The sequence below is a fragment of the Neolamprologus multifasciatus genome, chromosome 4 (genome assembly GCF_963576455.1).
Source record: "Neolamprologus multifasciatus chromosome 4, fNeoMul1.2, whole genome shotgun sequence".
NCBI lineage: Eukaryota > Metazoa > Chordata > Actinopteri > Cichliformes > Cichlidae > Neolamprologus > Neolamprologus multifasciatus.
In genome coordinates, this window is record NC_140442.1 from 11,288,877 (window position 1) to 11,309,815 (window position 20,939).

Sequence of the window (20,939 nt, forward strand, 5' to 3'; positions counted from 1 at the left end):
TTGAAAGATTAACAGTTTGAAGCAATTTGCCAGGTGCTTGACATTTTCAAAAAAAGATATTACTGTGTTCTTTAAAGGGGAAACATTTCCACTGGCACACCACTGCTACATTAGGGAGACATAAAGTGGTAGATTTATGTTCTAACAAGCCACTTTACATCCTAAAACTCTTCTTACCACAGATGGACCTTCACCCCTGAGACAAGAATGTCTAAACATTCCGTGTGTACATGTCTGAACACGCAAACACTGTCATGCACAAACATGCATGCGAAACCACACATCCAGATGGTCACAGACCTCTTGGGACTTTCAATTTCATTCTGTCTTTTTGAACAGACCAGAACATTTACTTAATGGGTAAGCTGCCATAGAAAGACACTCGGGATAGAGGAAAAGCGATCACTTACTGCAGATGATCCGGAAAATATTACGTTCATTTCTTTCTTTCTGTTTTTTGTTTGTTCCCTGTCTGTCTCATTGTCTGTGTTACCTCATGAGAAAGAGAGTACAACATTATGCAAGCATTAACCACTAAAAAAATATTCAAAATAAATAAATAAACTGCTGTTTTATTTATAAAACACCTTAATTGCCCTTATGACCTTTCAGGATGAGGCCAGTGTTTAATTTGAGGAGATAAGATGATCTAAAATGCTTAAAGATAGACATAGCAAGGGAGGAATAAGACATACTCAAAGCTGTAAAACTGTATTAACCTCTCGGTGTTCCTCATCACCTCCTTCCCACCCTGGAGGTGACTGACAGATAGGATCAGCCTGAGCATCAGTCAGGACAGCTCTCTACCTCCTGTCACCCTGGCAAAAACATATGGTCTCCTGCAAACATCCACACTTGGACTGTCCGCCACTCACCATCACTCACAATCACAAGCCAACAATTCTGCATCCTTATACTTATGACTCTCCCACAAACATATGCATCATTCATGCTTCACTGAAACATTGTTCTCACATGCGTATCTGTCTCCATCGTCTCTATGTTAACACAACGTGGGCTCTTTTATTCTTACTCGCGTCTTCACACATCTCTCTGAAACCTCTCCTCTGCTTCTTCACTTTCTTCCTCTGTCTGCTGCTGTGTCACTCTCTTTAATCTGTCACATTCTCGCTTTCTTTCTCACATTCACAACAGCATGCTCAAACAAAAACACTGCACACGCACTTGCAAATAAGCAAAAAGAATTAATACGCACGCTGACAATCCTTTCTGATGTGCCCCCTCTGGAGATGGTGGTTCCGTTGAGTCCCACCAGAGAGGGCAGAGTCTGAGACATCCAGTTGGTCACCATGGCCATGGTGCTGAGAACTGCCCCGATCTTTAGCATAGGAACGCTCATGTTTGCTTCCTGTGGGGCCCTGGCACAAATGGCCCAACAGCCAGCCCTGCCCTGCCCTTCCCTAGACCTCAGCTCCAGTCAACCCCACTCTGCCTCAGACAGCCTAGCCAGGGAACCAGCCAGTCAGCTTGTGCCTGAGCCTGAGCAGCAGCAGCACCCCCCACAGCTGGTACAGCACAATTACTGGACCCACACACCACTGTCTCAGTCAAAGGGATGAGCAGAGGCTGGTTAGAGGAGAGCAGCTCACATCCAAAAGCACCACACTGGAGCCTTCCCTCTCAGAGTGACTGCCTTAGCTTCACCCTCTCCCTCCCTCCCCCACATTCTCGCTCTCATCTCTCTCTCCCTCTCTTTCCACCTCTCTCACTTCCTTACTCTCCTCTTAGCTCTCTCCCTCTCTCTCCCCTCCTCTCTTCCTCAAGATGCAGAGCTGCGCATTGGCTGCCTCTCCGTCTCATCCCCTCCCAATCAGCCCTTCCTCTGTTCTTTCCAGCCCTGTTTTGCATGCATGTATCCATTCTTTTTCCTTCCCCTCTCGTTCGCTGACATTTGCCTGTGCTTTTATGACTCACATCTTGATGTGTGCGTGCGTGCACTTATTTCTTAAGCAGAGAGATCTGAGACTGATTTCACAGGACTGATCTGTGCTCTATGTTAAGTGACATGTGAATGCCCAGGGCAACTGAGTGCAATGCTAGGCACAGGAGACCATCCTGCAGTTTCATCATCGTGTTTGTACTAAAGACAGGACTGAGAATGTAGACCGGTGGGTGTTTAGATTAAAAGGTTTCTAGGGGCTCATCAGTGAATATGGGCAGGTGGTTTGGCAAAGTGGGAGACATGATGTGGGAGAGATGCAGGTGCTCCAACCCACGGCTGCTTCTGACAGCTCATCTTTCATTCTGCTTCATGACATATCCTAAATTAGCCTGTAGCTTGTACTTTTAAAGAATCAATGTCGGAGTGATAAGAAACGTATCAAATGACACTAACTTCTTGACGCTCACTGTGTTAATTTACTCTGATGCTACGTCGTGTAATTGCAAACATTTGCAAGAGGACTGCTTTTTTTTCAACTTGGAATTTTGGCTTAAAGTTATGATAAACCTGCATTTTGTTACTCCTCCTGGTGCTGTGAGATGACCTGCTGAAAAAATGATGCTTAGATTACTTTTCAAGTAGCAGAGTTTTATTGTCGTGATCAAACTAAAGGTAAATCAGTATCAGATAGCTCACCAACTGTTTCTGTCTCATTTTACTGTCATTTCCCCTGGTGAAAGTCTGGTTTGAGCCTGTGTCAGGCCAGACATCCAGCATGTTCTGAAGTCTAGACCGATTTCGTGGAAATATTTTGTCTTTGAGATCATAGCTGCTTGAATTTTCCGCTCACCTCTACAATGGACCAGATGGAGCGGTATGAAAATTGAACCATGTCTCAAATTTCTCCTTGAAGCCTCTGCTCACAGCAATTACTGGAAAGTTATTTGACGACTGGCCGTGTCATTTTATGCCCCAAATGATGACAGAATGGCTTGCTCAGGCAAAACGGCCAGGTCATCCCCTTTTCTTGCCTTCTTCCTGGTCTGCTGACTTATTCATTTTGTCTGCCATGGCTGGGCTCCCTTTCTCAAACAGTCACATTGGGTGAATGATATGGGCTCTTCTGTGTGGGGTGTACAGTGAAGTGATAATCAGAAGAGACAGCTTTCTGAGCCCCATCCAAAACACGTCAGCCATCCTCAGCTCACCTGCTATTGCCTAAGTCGTGCTTGTTTGTGCCCTACATGTGGCAACACTGACCCCTTGTGGTAGCCAGTGGAATTGTAAACAAGAACCGTCAACATACAGCAGGTGATGGCCACTGCCTGTGGCTGTTATTGAGCAACACGGAATTTGATGGCAGGTAGCTGTCACCTTATGAAAATTCTTCAAGGAGATATGAGGGTGAATGTGGCAGTCACACTTTTCCATGTCTAACAGAGGTTTTAGTGAGAAAGGTAAAATGTAATGTGCATGATAGCACACGCACGCATTGATAGCACACGTGACCGCGCGCACATACACATACATGCTTTCACCTGTTTCTTAAAAAGGTTATTCTAATGGAGCCCACGGGCATTTTAAAAATATACTCTTGTATTCATCTTTCATTATTAAATTAATAATATAACAGTTTTCTTCTTTTATGTTTTCTAACAAACCAGTTATATCTGTATATTTATCTCTGGATTATAATGTGCATATACAGGTCTCTAATGTAATTATATTTTTTAGAGCTGAGTATTTTTTGATTAGTTTAATTTTATTTCAGAAAGTTTTGTTCACATATGGAGGTTGAGGGAAGCAATATTTTACAAATTCCCTTACTGTTTGCTTCCTTGAACACATCATCTGTAAAGCATGCAGTATTGATCATATTCACAGGGTGGCAGCAAAGATTTAAGCATAGATACAGACATCTCTGAGTCTTTATTCCGTAATCAAATGAGCCAATCTTCTCAGGTTTCTCAAAGAAAAGCTGGTAACAAAGAAAGATGCCTGAGCGAAAAGGAAATTTAGGATGATGCTTAATATAGATATAGATATAGAGATCAAACATTCAATGTGCAGATGTGGCAACTAGCAGAAGTAAAATATATTTCACTTTGATTTGAAGAAAAAATCAATTTATTTGTTTTGTTCTTATTTTGTTTTTTGCTTGTTTTTTTTTTTTTTGTTTGTTTTCTTTTTGTTTTCTTTTTGTGTGGCTCCAATTTGTGCAGTTTGGCTGCTGAATAAGAGTTCAATAATGCATTATGCAATAGCAAGATAGCACAGAAAATGCTGAGAAAGTAAAAACACACACATTACTCTACACTTCCAAGGATGTTTTGACAGATTGCTGTTCTAGCCCCTACTCAACAATTTCCATCATCAGAAAGACTGGCATTGTGCCAATCTAAAGTAAAAACAAACTCTTATCCCCTCCTGTGAATGAAAATAAGGCAATACAGCTTCAGTTTTTCCACTATGGCATACTCAAAATTCAAACGTGCTTTCTCAAAACATAAAAGGACATACACAGATAAAAGTAGTTATAATTTGTCTTTTTTTTAAATCACAGACGCATTTTTGCATCAAGCTCAATCAAGCTCTGAACTTTCTATTTTCAGATCTCAAAATAAACAAAATTGGTATCTTTTAGGTCAGTTCAAAGAAAACTGTTATTTCCATCAGCTGTTATTTATATTTGGCAGCATGGCTCTCTTCTGGAACCAGCAGAATGAGAAATGTGGCATTAGGTACGTCAGATAGGCCATAAAAGGTGGAGCTGTGGTGGTGGGTGGGCTGCAGAGCGGCCTGCAAATGCATAGTAATGGTGAGAAGGCTAAAGCAACCTAAAGACCATGTCCTTTCTGAGATTTGCCAATTAGATGAGTAGAAGGGTATCAAGTGAGCCTTCAGCTGGTGTAGGCTGACACAGGTCTATGGCTGAGCTGGATTTAATGGCCTGCCTGAACTATTGCTATGCTCAATTAAATAAAATGACCAGAGTTTTGATATAACCATCTACAGTCAGCAGCCATGAAGTACTCTGTACTAGTTATGTACTGCTCCAGCAATTAAACAGAGCCCCAGACATTGTCATATAATGTTCTCAGACGTAATAGTCCAAACAGGTCAAACTAGCCATAAAATAGTGTGGTCCTGTAAGGTTATTGTGATGGCTGCTGTGGTGTGCAGAATGGTACGACTGAAGTAGATTTGATATACATAACCTCAAACAGAGAAATGATTCATTCTAAGGAACATATTTTTTTAAATGAAAGATTATGGCTGAATAAAAAGGCATCAAGTTTCACATGGGAGGAGTTTTCTTAGCCCTCTATTTTCCACTAGCAGTGTACACAATTATGTATTCTTCAGTTTGATTTTTTTAGTGCCAGTAACAAAACCACATTGATTCCGTGCCTGCTAATTGTGCTGTTTAACAATATTGAAGGAGGCTCATCTAAGATCCAGCCTCACATCTTTTCTCCGACGTTTGACTTTTGCACATTTATCTTGCATTTTGAAGCATCACTCAATCAAAGTCCGCTGCTGATAAGTGGTGCTTTAGCTGTTGCTGTATAGATCATGTTTCCACTGAGCTCTTTAAAATTCTTTTCACAGACTATGGGTCATATGCCATCTTTTGTGACTAGATGGACTAAATAAATGATGGCAAAATGGGTGATGAGGACAATCTGTTATACTTCAAAGAATTCCAGCCTCTGCCAATCAACTGTCTAATCACAAAGTCTGTTGGCGGAACAAGCTTTTATTAAATATTAGCCAGAGAGGAAGTCAGCCATTTAACCTGTATTAATTTAATCCTTTTTGATTAATTTTCTCTGCCATTCCATTCCATATCATTTTGACTCGAATAATTGGCCAGCATAATTTTCTGCATAACTCTGCTGTGTCATTGTCTGCAGTTTTTTGTCCCTCCCTTTTGTTCTTCTTCACTGTAAATTTTATACAGCCTCTAAGAACCCTCGCTGTCTCCCTTTTGTTTCTCTTTGCTTTTTGGCCAATGAGAAAAGATGCACATGATGTTTTACTCTTGTTCTGGCAATACATACGTTACTGTGGAGGGATGCATGTTGCGAAGCTTTGCAGCACGGTCACACCAACATGGCCTTGTGTTGTTATTATAAACATCTTTAAAAAAAGGCCATTCTGCTCTTGCCTGTGGGTGTGGATATAAAGGGCATTTTTAATCAGTTCAAATGGTGAAGCTGCCCTCCAACTACAGAAATGGAAACACTTGTGCACACCCATGGGTGGCAGTAGAGCGCTACAAAGCCCAGAGGCTATAGGGACAAGCTTTGGGTGAGACTACAATACTAGGGAACAGAAAGCACCAAGCACAAGCAACATTGTCACCCAGGATAAATACACAGCCAGCTACAGATTCACAGCTAAAACACAGAACCAAATTACACCTCAGCTAATTACACAGACCTCTATCATCATGATGCAGAACTGTTATGACTGAAGTAGCAAGGCTTCGCAGAAATAAAGCCCCCGCCTGAGCGCTGAACGATAGCGGGGTCATCTGGCTCTAAGAATACTGGCTATTTTTCTGAGTCATAATTCATTAATTAGCTGATGGACACAGAGGCCCACTTCCTTCTAAACGTATCAAGATCAAAATCAGCTTAAACAAAGTGTGACCTCATTACCATGGCAACTATTTAAATCCCGTAAATAGGTTGTACCCCAAGGTTCAGGCCAACAGACACACTGGTATTTGCAACATGAAATGATTAATCTATTAATTGCTCCTGCAGGCCTCTGATTAGGGAAATTCATCTGGCGTTTTACATTTTACAGTAGTGACAGAGACCATGTGAGGACTGTATACACAATTCAAGACTTGCGTGCATAAAGGACACACCCTTTTCTGAAGAATATGGTCAATAATTCAAGTAGTGAACAATCACCAGAAATAAAGTAGGGCATTTGTTGCACTCTGAGATGACTGACGATGATGAGTATGAATAATGACAGGATATATGATGCTTGCATACAGACCTTGCATGGGAGTCTGTTAATCTTGAACTTGCATCAGGGTAACTTTTAAGCTTAATTAATCTGATGACAATTAGGTGACCTTAGGTACAGACTGCCCGTGAGAGCTACAGTACAGCCCATTTGTTATGTTCCTCCTACGTTTCGATTTAAGTGTGGGTGTGTTCACATATGCATGCCGAGTTTTGTCTGTGTATGTCAAGGCTTTTTCACATTTGTGTCCACTTCCATGAGCAACAGCACTTTTTCTCCACTGAGCTGTGAATTTTTCTGCATTACCCTTTTATGGTGCTTGCGTGACAGGGTTAAGACGTGCCATGCGGGTTAAAGTAAAATAAAACAAGGAACGTGACAGCATTAGCGTCAGGCTAAAAGCGCTTAGCTAAAATTAGACAGTATTTCTCTTTTAGCCAGCACACATGACATGAAAAAAAAACAATCTTGTATAATATACCGGGTAGCTTTCTGAATATACTGCTGATACATGCATTCAAATTTATTCACAGAAGAACTGATTGCTCCTGATTGCTTCCTTGATTACAATCCTAACTGTCTATGGGGGTTTATACAGTAGTATTTGAAGGATACGATAAACTGTATGTGTTTGGTTGAATCTTAGATAGCTCAATCAGGCACAAGCAGGGTGCCACATTTTGCTTTGGGCTTGGAAAAAGAAAAGCCTTGATCAAACCAATACACAAGGACTACATGTGGCAATCAGCAGCAATGCATTCTGCAGCCCAGCATGGCTCTATGTTCCGCTCCTTCTCGTGCCCTCATCACCAGCTGAATGTGACTCAGTGCAGCCCTTCCTGAGGCTTGATACGCCCAGTTAAATTGCCCCCCTCCCCCCCCCAGACACACACACAGAGCCACTACACATATGTAGATGCGTGCAGACATGCATTGACACTTACAGATACTGTAATACTGTAGTCATTTTCTGGATATGTGACCTGTTTACCAATGTCCCACACACCAGACCAACAGCAGAGCCCATGCCACATATTGACCTTTTCTCCCAGCTAATCACTGATTCTCTGTGTAACATAGCGAAAGCTATTACTGTAAATGGAGTAATTACTGACAGCAATTTGGAAGTCTTCTTCACAACAGAAAGGTAACAAAAGCGCAAAGAAATCCTCCTAATTGAGACAGGCCCCTCATAGCTACCTGCCTCTTCAAAACAGCCTTTACTGAACTTACAATACGATTTTTTTTCATCCAGATTTTAACTTGTCTTATTCCGAGTGTTAGAAGCCCTCAGATATTGAACCACTTTAAGACATTTCAGTTGATAAAATACATGTAATTGACATAACATTTACAAATCTCTATATACAATTTTGCTGTTTAGTCTGAAGAGCATTTTCAAATCTGCTTTAGCATGCAGCATAAGCGCTATTCCACCATCTTATCACTTTACTTTCAAACTGCTTTGTTTCATTAATGTCCTGTTCATGTTTGTTTGCAGTAGAGCTGGTAGCTATTCTTAGATAGCATGTATCTAGTACCTTGTTAGATGACCAAAGAGACAGCCAGTGGACAAAGTGGCTGTGTTTGGTCTTTGTCTGAGTCATTGTTTACAAATGTCACCGAGTCACAAAGTGAAGGTATCACAGTGATTAGCTAAGCACCGTGGTAGGTTACACAAGAGGAAAGTAAGCCAAAGATAACTCTGGAAACAGACAAAAAGGTTATATAGGAAACTGTGATGCTAATAAGAGGCAGAGAGAAAGACAGCAAGACAAGGAGAAGGGTGTAAGATGTATTTTGAAGCTCCCTGAGGTGATGAATTTACATCTTTGTCGGTTTTCTGCCATGTCTGCAACAGTGAAACTAACAGGACCAGAGAGGAGTGGTGAGGTCTTGCCAATTGTACTTTGGTTTGCTGAGAGATTGCAGCAGTCACATACTAAAAAAAAAGAAAAGAAAAAAACATGCTTGACATAGACAAGGAGCAAACAATGACCAGAACCTAACAGCTATGTACCGTATATTAGTAATTAAGGGACAGAACCAGCCTGCAGTCTTGTGTCCAACCTCTTTGACAGAGCTCACATTGAAGCCTCCATTTGTATCCTCTGTCTTCAGGTCATTAATGCTCACAGAAGCTGTAACATTTAATTAGGGAGACATTATTACAACACAGGCCCAGTGTGCAGCAGAGAGAAATCCCCAAACAGCCCCTAACTGAATATTACATTTGCAGCCACATGGAATTATGAGGGTAAAGGTTAGCAGAAACTTGTAGATAAACAAATTAGCTTGTCACTTTATACTTTTTTGAGTTGGGAAGAAAAAGCCTGAAAAAAAAAAGGCTTAGAATAAACAGCCCTGTAATAGCCTGTGTTCTTCCTTTGCCTTCCTCCAACTCCCTGCCAATTTCAGCCATATACTATAATCTGCAGTGTCTGTGCTGCACATCAAAATGAGGAGCCACTGATCCATCCAGTGATTACACAAACAAACAGACAGGAAAATATTAGCAAACTGCAATGCGGTGCAAAAATGAGAAGTTTGTACAAATATTATAAAGCGGTGATATTGTGTGGAGTTAGTCAAGTGTGAGATGAGAAGATTGGGTGAGTTAAGTGAGTGGGAAGGTGATAGTGGGAGGAGGGTGGATAGGCCCTGATGGTAAAGAGTAGTTGTAACGTCTTCTGCTATACCACATGGGACATTAGTCTGGATCTGTCAGCAACAGATGTAATGTTTAGCAGTTACAAAGCCGTAAACTAATAACTGTAGTAGCGTTTGCTATGTTACTGTCTCTAGTCAGTTCTTCTTCAAACATATGAATTACACTGCAGGATTTATGTGAGTTTGTCTGTGTGCTAAACAAAGACAAGCAGCTTTGTGGATTTGTCTGCAGAAATTCTGTTGATGCAAGATGTTGTGCAGCCTGCGTTTCACAATGAAGACACTGCAAGATCTGCAGTGCAACTCGTGAGCGAATGTCTGCATTCAGATAGGATAAGAGAAAGGTCATTCTTTGCACTAATATTCCATGCAGCACCAAGCACCACCTTTCTTTGCTAATCGATAACATAATTACTTTCATTGGTGGTCTTTAGGACATGGCAGTCTTCTACTCCACTGCTCGATCCTCATTGGACAAACCATTGTTGACTTTTAGCTGATTGCCACGGGTAAAATGCATTCAAAATAAGATCTACCCTTTAGAGAAAGGAGTTTCTAATAACAGGGAAAAGAATTCTGGTGATATTTTTTCTCCTCATAGATTAAATCATTCATTTAAATTTTAACGACACCCGTGCAAGGACTCACCTCTGAACAACAACTGAGTGTTTGTGTCATTTTGAAAAAGAAAAACTTATGAATAAAGATGGCCCTTCCGAGATGCAGTCAATAATAATTACATTTTCTAATTCCCTTGATCATTTCCACTTATAAGCAGTTACCAAAATCCAAATCCTTTATGCTTAGATTTTTTTTCCCTCATTTTAAATGACCTCTAAATTCATCAAACTATGTATGGGCACAAATCGGTTAGTTTTACTTTGAAAGGAGTCCCGCAGTTCACACGTAATACCCTCCTTCTGGGCTGTTTGGAAAAGTTTAACCCTGATTTTAAGTATGGCAGCTGCAGATATTGATCCTGACACGCCAAGTAGAAAAATGTGGATGACATGTGAGATGTATTCTGCTGTGAAGATACTTGCACCAGCTCATTGCAAGCTGTTACTCTCACTGAGAAGAGTAAGAGATGAGAGCTGGGCCGAGAGGGCCGGTAGCCTGAGGCACTAAGGCGTAAAGAGAGGGACCTCTCCTGAATACCTATTCATCACATCACCATTAGTGTGGCTAAAGCACTTAGCTCTGCTGCTCATACCATATAACAAGAAATACTGCATTATATCCCATTTCATAGTTTGACATGACTATCACTGCTGCCTGATACACAGCAGTACTTCAACCTGCTTGCTTTTCTCACCTTGTTATGCAACGAGATACAGACATAGTTATCATGCAGCTCATCTACACACACACACACATGCACACACACACACATAAACTCAAAAGTAGACAAACAAGTGTGGACTCTAATCATCATGAGAGCAGGTTTTTATCAGAGCATGGCGCCTTTTTTTCCCTCCTCCAACAAAAATGCCACTCTACATCATATTCTTGTCGCATCTTGTCTGTCAACACTCATCCTTCCATCCTGCTGCTTCCTGTGCCTCTCCCTCCCAAGCGACAGGATGCACATGTCATTGTTTTGTCATGGTCATGGCCGTATTGATTAAGCGATGTGAAGCTAATTAAAGACAATCTGCAAAAGAGTGTCGTTGCCAGCGAGGGGAATAAAATCACAATGACAAAGTGGTAGGCCTCTAATTATTATTCTCTTCTCGTTCAAGATGCGAGAGATAAAAACCCTGCAGACGCAGTCGTAAGGCTCCCTCTGACTATTTCTCCTTCTGTCCCTGCTCACAATCTGAGTTTTCATTTTCAGTAACTCTACTCTGTCTTTCACTGTCTTTTCAGTTTCTCTCTCTCTCTTTCTATCATACACTCACTTACCAGCCATGCTGCCCTGCTCAGCTACTCCACTGGGCACTAATTCAAACTCAGTTCACATCCTTTCACTTTGTACTGATACTGTCCACCAACCCTGATCAACACAGCAGCTTTAGTTCACAGCATCTGTCTACAGTGTGTGTGTCTGTGTGGCAAAAACATATGCATGCACACTATATGGTCTCGGTTATAGTGGATTAGCTTTTGGAACTACACTTTTTCCTACACACACACACACACACACACTCACACACACACAGAGTAGATTTAATATAATTTAGATGCAATATGCATACGCATTTCCAAGAGTATTGCTAAGGGACAAGTAGGGGGGAAAGGATGCTTTCTTTTCAGTATTTGAAGTACATTTTGTCCTTTGTGCAGGATGTCTTTGTGTGTCTGAGACTGCCATTTTTTTTTAAAAGAAAAAGATGAAAACATTTTTGTTATGAAGTTGCTTTGCTCTAACAGGCTTATCTAAACCTGAGCTTTCTAATCTAGCATTGTGTTATCCATGACCCTACTTATTTCAGGACATTCAGCAGTGTCATAAAATAAAGCAATGTCCTGTGCATATCATAGTTCTTGGTTAATATATATTCATGTTTTGGTTTTTAGCTGCATCATGGTCTCTACTTCCAGATGTTGGATTCACATCCAGTACTGCGCACTAATGTGTCCATGTATGTTTTATAGAGTAGGAGAAATCCTGGGGGTTTAGGCTCAGCTATCGTAATTTAATGCAAGCTGGAGTTCCTTCCACTGGATCATCTTGTTATCGCCCCCTCTCCGGCATGTAGTGTCTTTATCAAAGGACCTTTCTACCTTGCTCACCGTGGGGCTGCAAAGAGCAGCATTGCCAGCCTGCTTGATATGCAGCAGTGTCTGGTCGCTGCTGGGCTCCCACGCCTCCCTGACTGGAGCCTTTAAACCCTGGCGCAGTCAGAGAAAGTGAGTCTCCCTCATCAATGGCCCTACTGAGTGGCTGTGACAGTGCCACGTGGAAAACACATCGATTAAATGGTTCCTCCTGCCTTCTACTTCCTCCTCTACTGTGCTGTATAGCTCTCATCCTTCATTATCCAAAATGATCACCCTGCAATTGAGTTAGCTTTCAACATGGGAGGCAATGCTGTCAGAGTCACACATGGCGGCGAGCAGAAGATTCGACGGAACAAAGGTAGCAGGGATCACGAGAAGTAGAAGCAGGAAGAGACAAAAAACTGAAGAGATGAAAGGGAAATGAGAGAGAAGACGAAGGATAGCACAGTTTGAGCAGTTCAACCAACATTTACTCTGTCACTTGTTTATCACCCCTCATTTAGTGTCAGTTACTGCTACAGCTCTCTGCTTCATACAATGAATGTCAGCAATTAACTAGGACGTTCAAAAGGAAAACAAAATCCACGACTGAGAATCTGACGTGAAAACCAACCGCTTTTAAAAGAAACAAGTTTGTATGTTGCCTAATCATATGAGCGAGCAGGTAGAGGCACAATCTGTGACTGGCGTTTTTGAATGCACAACGCTCCTTGATGTGTTTCTTCCAATAAAAGTGAAGAAATGTAAAGAGCAACGTTCAAGTAGCAGCTTGCCCAATCTGCTCAGTCTTATGAAAGCTTTTGTATCAGAGCGGGAAGAGGAGCTCTAGGCGCAACAGCCATATTTATATTCCAATCTTCTACACAGAAACCCACATTGCCAGGCTCATAAAAGATTCATCGAGCAGGGGAAAGCAAGGTCGTACAGAGAGCTGGTCAGGAGGTGCCTACTGCAATGAAAAAAAATAAATTAATTAAAATAAAAAAAGAGCCGATTGGCACACACAAACCCACACTCACGTACACCCCAAAACACTGGGTCACTCCCATAGTGACTGTTACTAGGGCTACATGTGTTGTTATCCTTATCACAGGCAGCTGTGTGTTCAGCACTGACCAAATGATCAAGCACGTCTGTGCACTAATTGGCATCTGTCACTTAGACCATGCACTTCAGCAGCCTTAATAGCTTTAGCCGCGTTTGTTTGAATCGATTCTGTGGATTGCCTGGCTCTTTGTCTACTGTGGATCCGATTGCTGACATGCTTGGAAACTGGAGCGCAAAGGCGAGAGAGAAAAGGAGACAAAGACAATGTGTATTTGCGAGAAGAAAGAGTGTGCGTAGAGGTGCGTGTGTGTCTGTGCTGGGTGTTGTCAGAGAAATGTCACTCTTGCTTAGAGTCACAGACATAAACCTCTGGGAGTCCTGCACCCTCGAGCACACTCACACAGAAGGAAAGAGAGAAAGTGGGCTAGAGAATGCGATATAGGGATGATATTCATCCCACCAGTCAAGCCGATGCTTCTATACTCTGTCGACAGGAAGCATACAAATAACATCCTATGCATTATATTAGCAGCCAGAATGTTTTGAGAAATTATTTATGCATGAGTCAAACATTGTAAATGCTGTAGAAGAGAGATCAGGAGTCAAGGAGGGGGACATAATTTCAAAATATGATACATGCAATGCTATTTTTTAGGTCTCCTGTATGTTTTTTTTTTAATCATCCAGTTATTGCTGGTTAAATGTCAGGTTAACCAACCATTTATGTAGAAATGACAAAGCTAAGCTTTCTAATAGTGATTGCAATCTGTCCTCCAGTCAGACAGCTTGGTCCATGTGAATCCTAATGGTCGTTATACGACAGCAGGCTGCTGGATTTTCAACACGACAGAAAACAGCAATAGAGGTCATTTAGGGCCCGCACATGCCTTGAGCAAATGTAGTGGACAGTTTGTGACTCGGAATGAGTAAGCGGTCATTTAAAGTGAAACTAAACTGTAATGTTCTATTTGATGCTGGCAAGCCCCTTTTCAAGTAATATTTAAATGTCTGCCAAGTGTGTTGAAGGTTTTACAAAACATATTTTTTGGTTTGGCAATTGCAAAAGCAAAACAAAACAAACACATAACCTATGTTAAAAGGTTATTCCGTATGAAGAGGTATGGCCAAGCTTATGCTAGCTCTACCTCTGGAGGCAATCATGACAGGGAGGCAGTATTAGTCTGAGAGTCGGGCCACTGACCTCACATGCTTCTCTACTCAGCAGTGCACCCGTTAACCAATTACCATGCAGACCACTGCCTGCCTGTGAGGCTCATCCAAGGCACCGCAGTAGTAAAATCAGCTACCCATTTCACTTTGTCATTGAGACACACCTCAAATAAACTCCCCAGCATCATCAGAACCTAAGTCACCCAGGAGTGAGTTGTGAACAAAATAATAAAGAGCAGGTAAATCATCATTAAGGACTCAAAAAGCACAATAACCTTCCTTTATCTGTCCCTGCACAGTACTACTTGATCTAAATATAACCGGCATCATTCACAGCTGTCCCAACTTTCAACTTTAATTTTACAACTCATTTGCTCATAGTGGGGTCATCTGATTGCTGGGGTTTTTATTGTGGGGTCTTTACCTTACAATGGAAACTGAGTCGAACTGAATTTAAGTTTTGTTTAAAAAAGTCTTACAGCAAAAAAAAGAACCTCTTCAAGTCCTGATTTCCGTTCTTAGTCGTGAATCCATACAGTGTCGGTGCTTGTGAAGATTATTTGTCCCTGCAAACGCAATCACACACACATAAAAACGCCTCTGATAATTAAGCAGCAGGCTACATGAAAGCACATCAAACATTAAGATGAGGGAGTGAACAGTGGACAGCACAAAGGCTCGATAGCTCTCAGTGCATCAGCCCCTTTCTTAAGCAGTATCTCTTTTATAAAACAAATCTCTCACACAATGTGGTATCATTATCGTGCCCTAATTCAGGCCCTACCCTAATCAGTCATGACACAAGCACATACTAGTCAATCTCTCCAAGCAGCAGTGAATCAGATATAACGCAACCTCATTATCTGTAGCTGATTGTGAAGCAGCACCTTTGTATATTGATGGGGAGCGCATGAAAGTGGATGCACAGAGGCTAATATAACCCTGCCTGCTCACTTACTCACCCACATCATGCTAAACATGATTGCTTCTGAGTCACAGGCAACACAGGTATTAGTTCACATAGGTAATTATGTGGTGTTTTATTCAAGAAACAGATTAAATTTACAGTAAACTTACATAATGTTGCCATGTAACGCAAAATATGTCTTTAAAACCACAGTTTTTAGCAGTGAGTCAGTTGACTCATCAGTTATGTGTAAGCTACACCCATACTATGCAATGCTCTTGGCGTATGAAGATATATCTTTGTTGCTGCTTGACCTTCTAATTACATGGGCTTGTGTGGTCATGCAGTGTTAATAATTCATTCAAGCTCTGGAGCTGTCTAGTCCAGCAAGGTGATTTTATCAGCTGTGTCTTTGCCTCTCGCTGGCAGATTTACACCCATGCTCCTGCAGCTTTTCATTTGTTTAATTCTCTAGTTGGAGGTTATGATGCGGCTTGGCAGAGCACACTCTGTCCAGCGTGCTACTTAGTGTCCTTCTTCCTGGAAAACATGGATTCACATCTCTATTCTTAGAACGTTATCCAGCTACACGTCTGTTTTCTCAACATTTATATAAACCTTTACCTAGTGGGTTCTCTGATAATAATGGCAGTGGGAGAATTTCTATAAAGAAATATTTCTGACATACAATTTTTTTTTTCGTAATAGGCTTTTGGTGGGGAGACGAGGATGAAGATTTAACATGGCTCTGTCACGTTCGTATCTGGGGAAGGGTTTTTATTATGATCATGCAGCTTTGCTCTCATTCAGCTGGCACCAGGCAAAGCCATTTTTTCCAAAGGGTCAATGCCAGGGTGGTGGATTATTTAAAACTGTCTCATGTGGACATTCGCCAACCAAGCTTTTTGTCCTGTCTGACTCTGAATGAACAAAGCTCTGTCCTTTTTGTCCTCACATGTAGAAGCACTGTAAACAGCTTTACATTAGGCCAGCTTACAGCATTATCGTTACTGTTTTTTGCACTTGTGTTACTAAAAGCATCTAGTTTCTCTGACACTTATGCTGCATCGCTAAACTACTGTATAATTAGCTGAATGCAAATAAACTTAATGTTTGTGCCAAATGATGTTTTAAACAGCAGCCTGATTTACAAGTGCTTGTTCTGTTACACTGCTCGCCTTTCAGCTATAAATTGGCCCTGGCTGGGCAAGTTCCTCCTACAATCATCACACCAAACTAGAATGAGGAAACAAAATTTAACAAGGCCTTACAGGGTAGTATTTTGAAATTGGTTGTTTATCATGATCACTGGCGACAGAAGGGATCAAGAAAATTACTGAAGAATCTAGCCAATTGCTTACACAGGCTCCTGTCTCCCTCTTTGAGAACAACAAGGATTTCTCCCCCAATGCACTTTGTGTCTCAACGGCAAAACACCAAAGCAAGTGTTCATTTCCATCAGTCTCAACCACACTATTATCGGCAGGCTTCAAGGTGAGGAATCTTAAACCAATAACGGCATTTCTCTGGCACTCACTCACTCGTCTGGGATAGAAGTGTTTGTATTTATTTATTTATTTATTTATCAATTTATTAATTTTCCTTGCCCCCAAACCCTAAGAGAGAAAGTACATGAACCGATCACTACACTACTAACCAGTAATTGTGCCGCTCTAGAAAATGAAACAAATAAATCATTTGTTTAATTGGAACAAAATACACATTACATCCCCATCAGGCCCCTTGCATGCTTTTTAAAAGAGCTTGATTGTCGAGCAGGAATATAGTATTCTTCTCAAGTCTTTGATTGTAACAATAAAGTTATATCTATTGATGAAGAAGTCACCTTATTATTCATCTTTACTTCGATTAAATAATGCATTATTTTTAATGTATTACATTAGAGTAACTTTCCAAGCTGCAATACATTACACTCCCTATCTTGTTAATGATGAAACAGACAAAGTATACAATACATGAAGTATCACATATTGCTGTATGATAAATCCTAGCACTTGATTGAGTGCACCTGTATTCTGTCATGCGTCACTTGGTGTGCACATTATAGCATCTGTGCCAAGGTCAAACAGGTGCCCATTTATATCAGTGGCACTAAGGACCCCTGGGCTTTATGGGCACTTAACAAACACACGCAGTGAACGAACAAGTGCATCTGTCTCATTAAAGCTGTCTAAATATTTCATAAAAGCCTGTGTTGAAACTGTGACTGAAGCTTACTGTGGATATGAGCTCTGCTGGTAGGGAGTGTTATCCCCATTGCAGTACATATGCAAGAATTCATCAATACTTTATGTTTGCAAAGCAATCTTAAGAAGATGGGTGGTGTCATATTTTCTTTCAAACCTTTCAATATTTAATGTACACACTTACAACAAATTGTCCCCCAAAGGCAGCTACTATATAAACCCACTGAAGAAGAGGTTGAGATATGAAACTGTATCATCAGTTACGTTGTCAGGATCACATTTGCAAGTGTTTACCATTTATTGAAGTGCATCTGTGATGCTGTGTGAGTATTTGTTGAACAGAGAAAGTTGTGTAATTTACAAATTTCCTCCAATTTTGGCTAAATTTTTTGGTTTGGATTAGAATATATCAGTTTTTACTCCATAATTAAGCACCAGGGAAGTTTAATCACGCTGGGGTTGTGCTTGAAAATAAATGAGAGTTTTGCACGTTGTTACCACTCTAGGAGTTACACACAGTTCTCCTCTAATACCAGCTGTGCTGTACATGATTTATTTTAAATCTACCAAACAGGTGTACGGCACATCTACTCATCTCCTATAAATTGAAAACGCACAACAGCTTTCACTCCTTTTACAGGTCAATTGTAATTGTTTACTCGGCTGGTAAACATAAATGAGTGATGTATGGCTAATGCAAATGCAATGCGAAATATTAGTGAATCTGAACAGTTCCAACAATATACTGCATTTTACAATGATAATCGACAGCTAAATGGAGTAACAGGCTGTGCTCATATTTGAGATGAAAAGTCCATTAGTTTAACAGTATACATTTACTGCAAATACCTAAAGAGCCATTCTGAAAAAGAAATGCAATCAAAGACAATGTAATAGAGAGCTGATGCAATTCTATTATCCATAAGTGACGGCCATATTATTCACTGTTATTTTTCATACCATTTTAACGTCGAGTATTTCACTGACATTGTAAATGCACATATATTCCGTGTCATTTGATCTTTGGTGTTATATCTGCAAGACCCTGAGGCCTCTAGATGGCCTTTGCCAAATGGTGATACTCACCTCCAACGTATAAGGAGGCGCTGTCTTCGGTGCTAAATTGACTCGGGCGCGACACAGCGCTGTCCACGGTCCTGAATATAGCTTGGCTTGTTACTAAAGGTATAAACAGCGCTGACCTACAAGGACCATTGGCTAGTTTGTGTGATCCTAGTAAATGTGGAGAATTGCAGCTGGCTTCTCTGTAGACGTTACACTTTCTTACCCATCTGAGTTATGCTCATCACTGCACGTATGTTGACCAGCTGAACCCCTGCAAGTTCAAATGCTCTTGCCTTGGCCGAAAGCTTTTCTGGGTCAAATGAATTACCGTCTTTCACTTTAATTTACAACTGTCACATCAAAGCTCGTCATTTTTCCAAACGGGCACGGCTTTTCTCGAGTGTCATACACGAGAGCACGCCACACAAGCAGGCACACATCCCCAGCAACTACAACCATTTGTTGGCGCTGGTTTGGTACAGTATAGTAATTACTCATGTCTTGCATTCACGGCCACAAATCACACTTCTTTGCGTGACGCTTAAACAGCGCAATATCTGATTCTCGGTGAGCCCCGGGACCCCTCTGTCACTGATGTAGAGGTTGATAGGAAGATCTGTAAACAACGACCTCCAGGGCATCAAAAGCATCAGAGCGCCGACAAATCAATTACTATACTGTCAGAGGAAGATGGTACTTTATGTATTCTTACCATTCCCTTAAGGCAGTGACTATAAATTGCATGACGATATTCTTTTTTTTAATGTGTAAGGGCTCTAGTTTACGTGGATATGCCATCGACTGTTACAGCCCTTCTTATTATTATGCTTGAACTTTCTCCCTATGTTTCAGTAGCATGATAGAATGCATACTGAACTGCGATATTTTCGGATTAATAGGTCTTCGCAGTCGTTTAACATATTTTACCTTCTTTGAAACTGCGATGTTGTTCCAATCAAAGCGTTGGTTCACAGGTATAATTTCAATTTTGAGATTCGTAAATGGGTCCTTCAGGAACTTTTGAGCAATGCTTATTCATCGCATACATGCGTCCTTACCTCACCGGGCATGACAGCTAACATCACAAGTAGGAACATGGCACTGAAGAGATGCATTCTTGTCGAAATGTTCGCGTCCCAGCCGACACCGGTTCCGGCAGCTGTTCCTCCGTGGTTTTTTTTTATCGTTACTGGGGCGGTTTCTTCACATACAGAGGGATTCCTTCAATGCTGTATCGGCTGTGCGCCACCAGCCTCATCACCGGGACTCAAGGCAGCCCTATGTGGTTCGGTAAAGCGACCAGTCGCGTGTCTTTTGTGGAGCATAGACAGTTTTGCGGGAAGCGAACGCTGAACCTCCTATCTCTGAGAAGGAGAGAAAGGAGGGGAGAGAGAGAAAGAGAGAGAGAGCGAAATAGAGCGCAAACTCCTGAGATGCTGTAATGAGTCAAAGTGAACAGACAGCGGTCCCCTCCGTCCTGCAAAATAACTGCGACTGAGCGCCAGGAGCTTGGGGGGTGGGGGGCCAGAGGTTGGAAGGTGACTGCTGTGCTTGCAAGGTGCCGACACTAGGAGCAGCACGTCTACGTGCCAGGAGTCCAGAGAACGAAGTATCACTCTTTGATGCAGCCGAGGCTGGCTGTGCACCTGTGTGTGTGTGTGTGTGTGTGTGTGTGTGTGTGTGTGTGTGCGTGTGTGTGTGTGTGTGTGATAGATAGATAGATAGATAGATAGATAGATAGATAGGACCTTAAGAATCCGACATTTAGCATTAATGTCTTCCTGCTCATTATGAATGATAGGTAGAAAGGCTGTTAGATCAACATTAATACCATCAATTCAGCTCTGACATATATCCAATTACAACATGCCAAAACAAAGGGATTCTCTTGGGTTTAGGAAAATGATAAAGATTATTATTGTTCCGATTACAATTAAAATAATGAATGCTCCAAGCTTTATCCACTCAATTATCTAAGAGATAATTGAGTGATTCTGCTGACATTCATTTAATACCTATTGTCCGAGCCAGGTGAAGATTAGAATGGGTGTGCACACAGCTTCTTTGGTGTGTGTTCATGTAAGCTGTGACAGGCTGTGTTTGTGATGGTGGTGATGGTGATGCTTTCTTGGGTATAAAAAACAAAAGTATATATTTCAGCCTCTGCTTCCATCTTGTCCTAACCTCTTAAGGATGTTCTGGCTTAAAAACGTCTTTGAGGTAAATGCAAAGTGTGTCATCTGTGGCTCTGGAATCT

At 41.3% G+C, this 20,939-nt stretch overlaps 1 protein-coding gene across 2 annotated transcripts in view; it reads right to left on the reverse strand.

The window, feature by feature from the left end:
* Positions 1–20,179, reverse strand: part of olfm2a (olfactomedin 2a) — a 47,290-nt gene extending 27,111 nt beyond the window's left edge. The window contains exon 1 of one of the 2 annotated variants that reach the window (XM_085157030.1): positions 19,741–20,179. In XM_085157030.1, the coding sequence (XP_085013156.1) occupies positions 19,741–19,797 (57 nt within the window). In that variant the 5' untranslated portion in view covers positions 19,798–20,179. Of the gene's footprint in view, positions 1–1,216 lie in introns of both variants that reach the window. The other variant, XM_085157028.1, reaches the window with a different exon arrangement.
* Between the last annotated feature and the right edge of the window lie 760 nt (positions 20,180–20,939).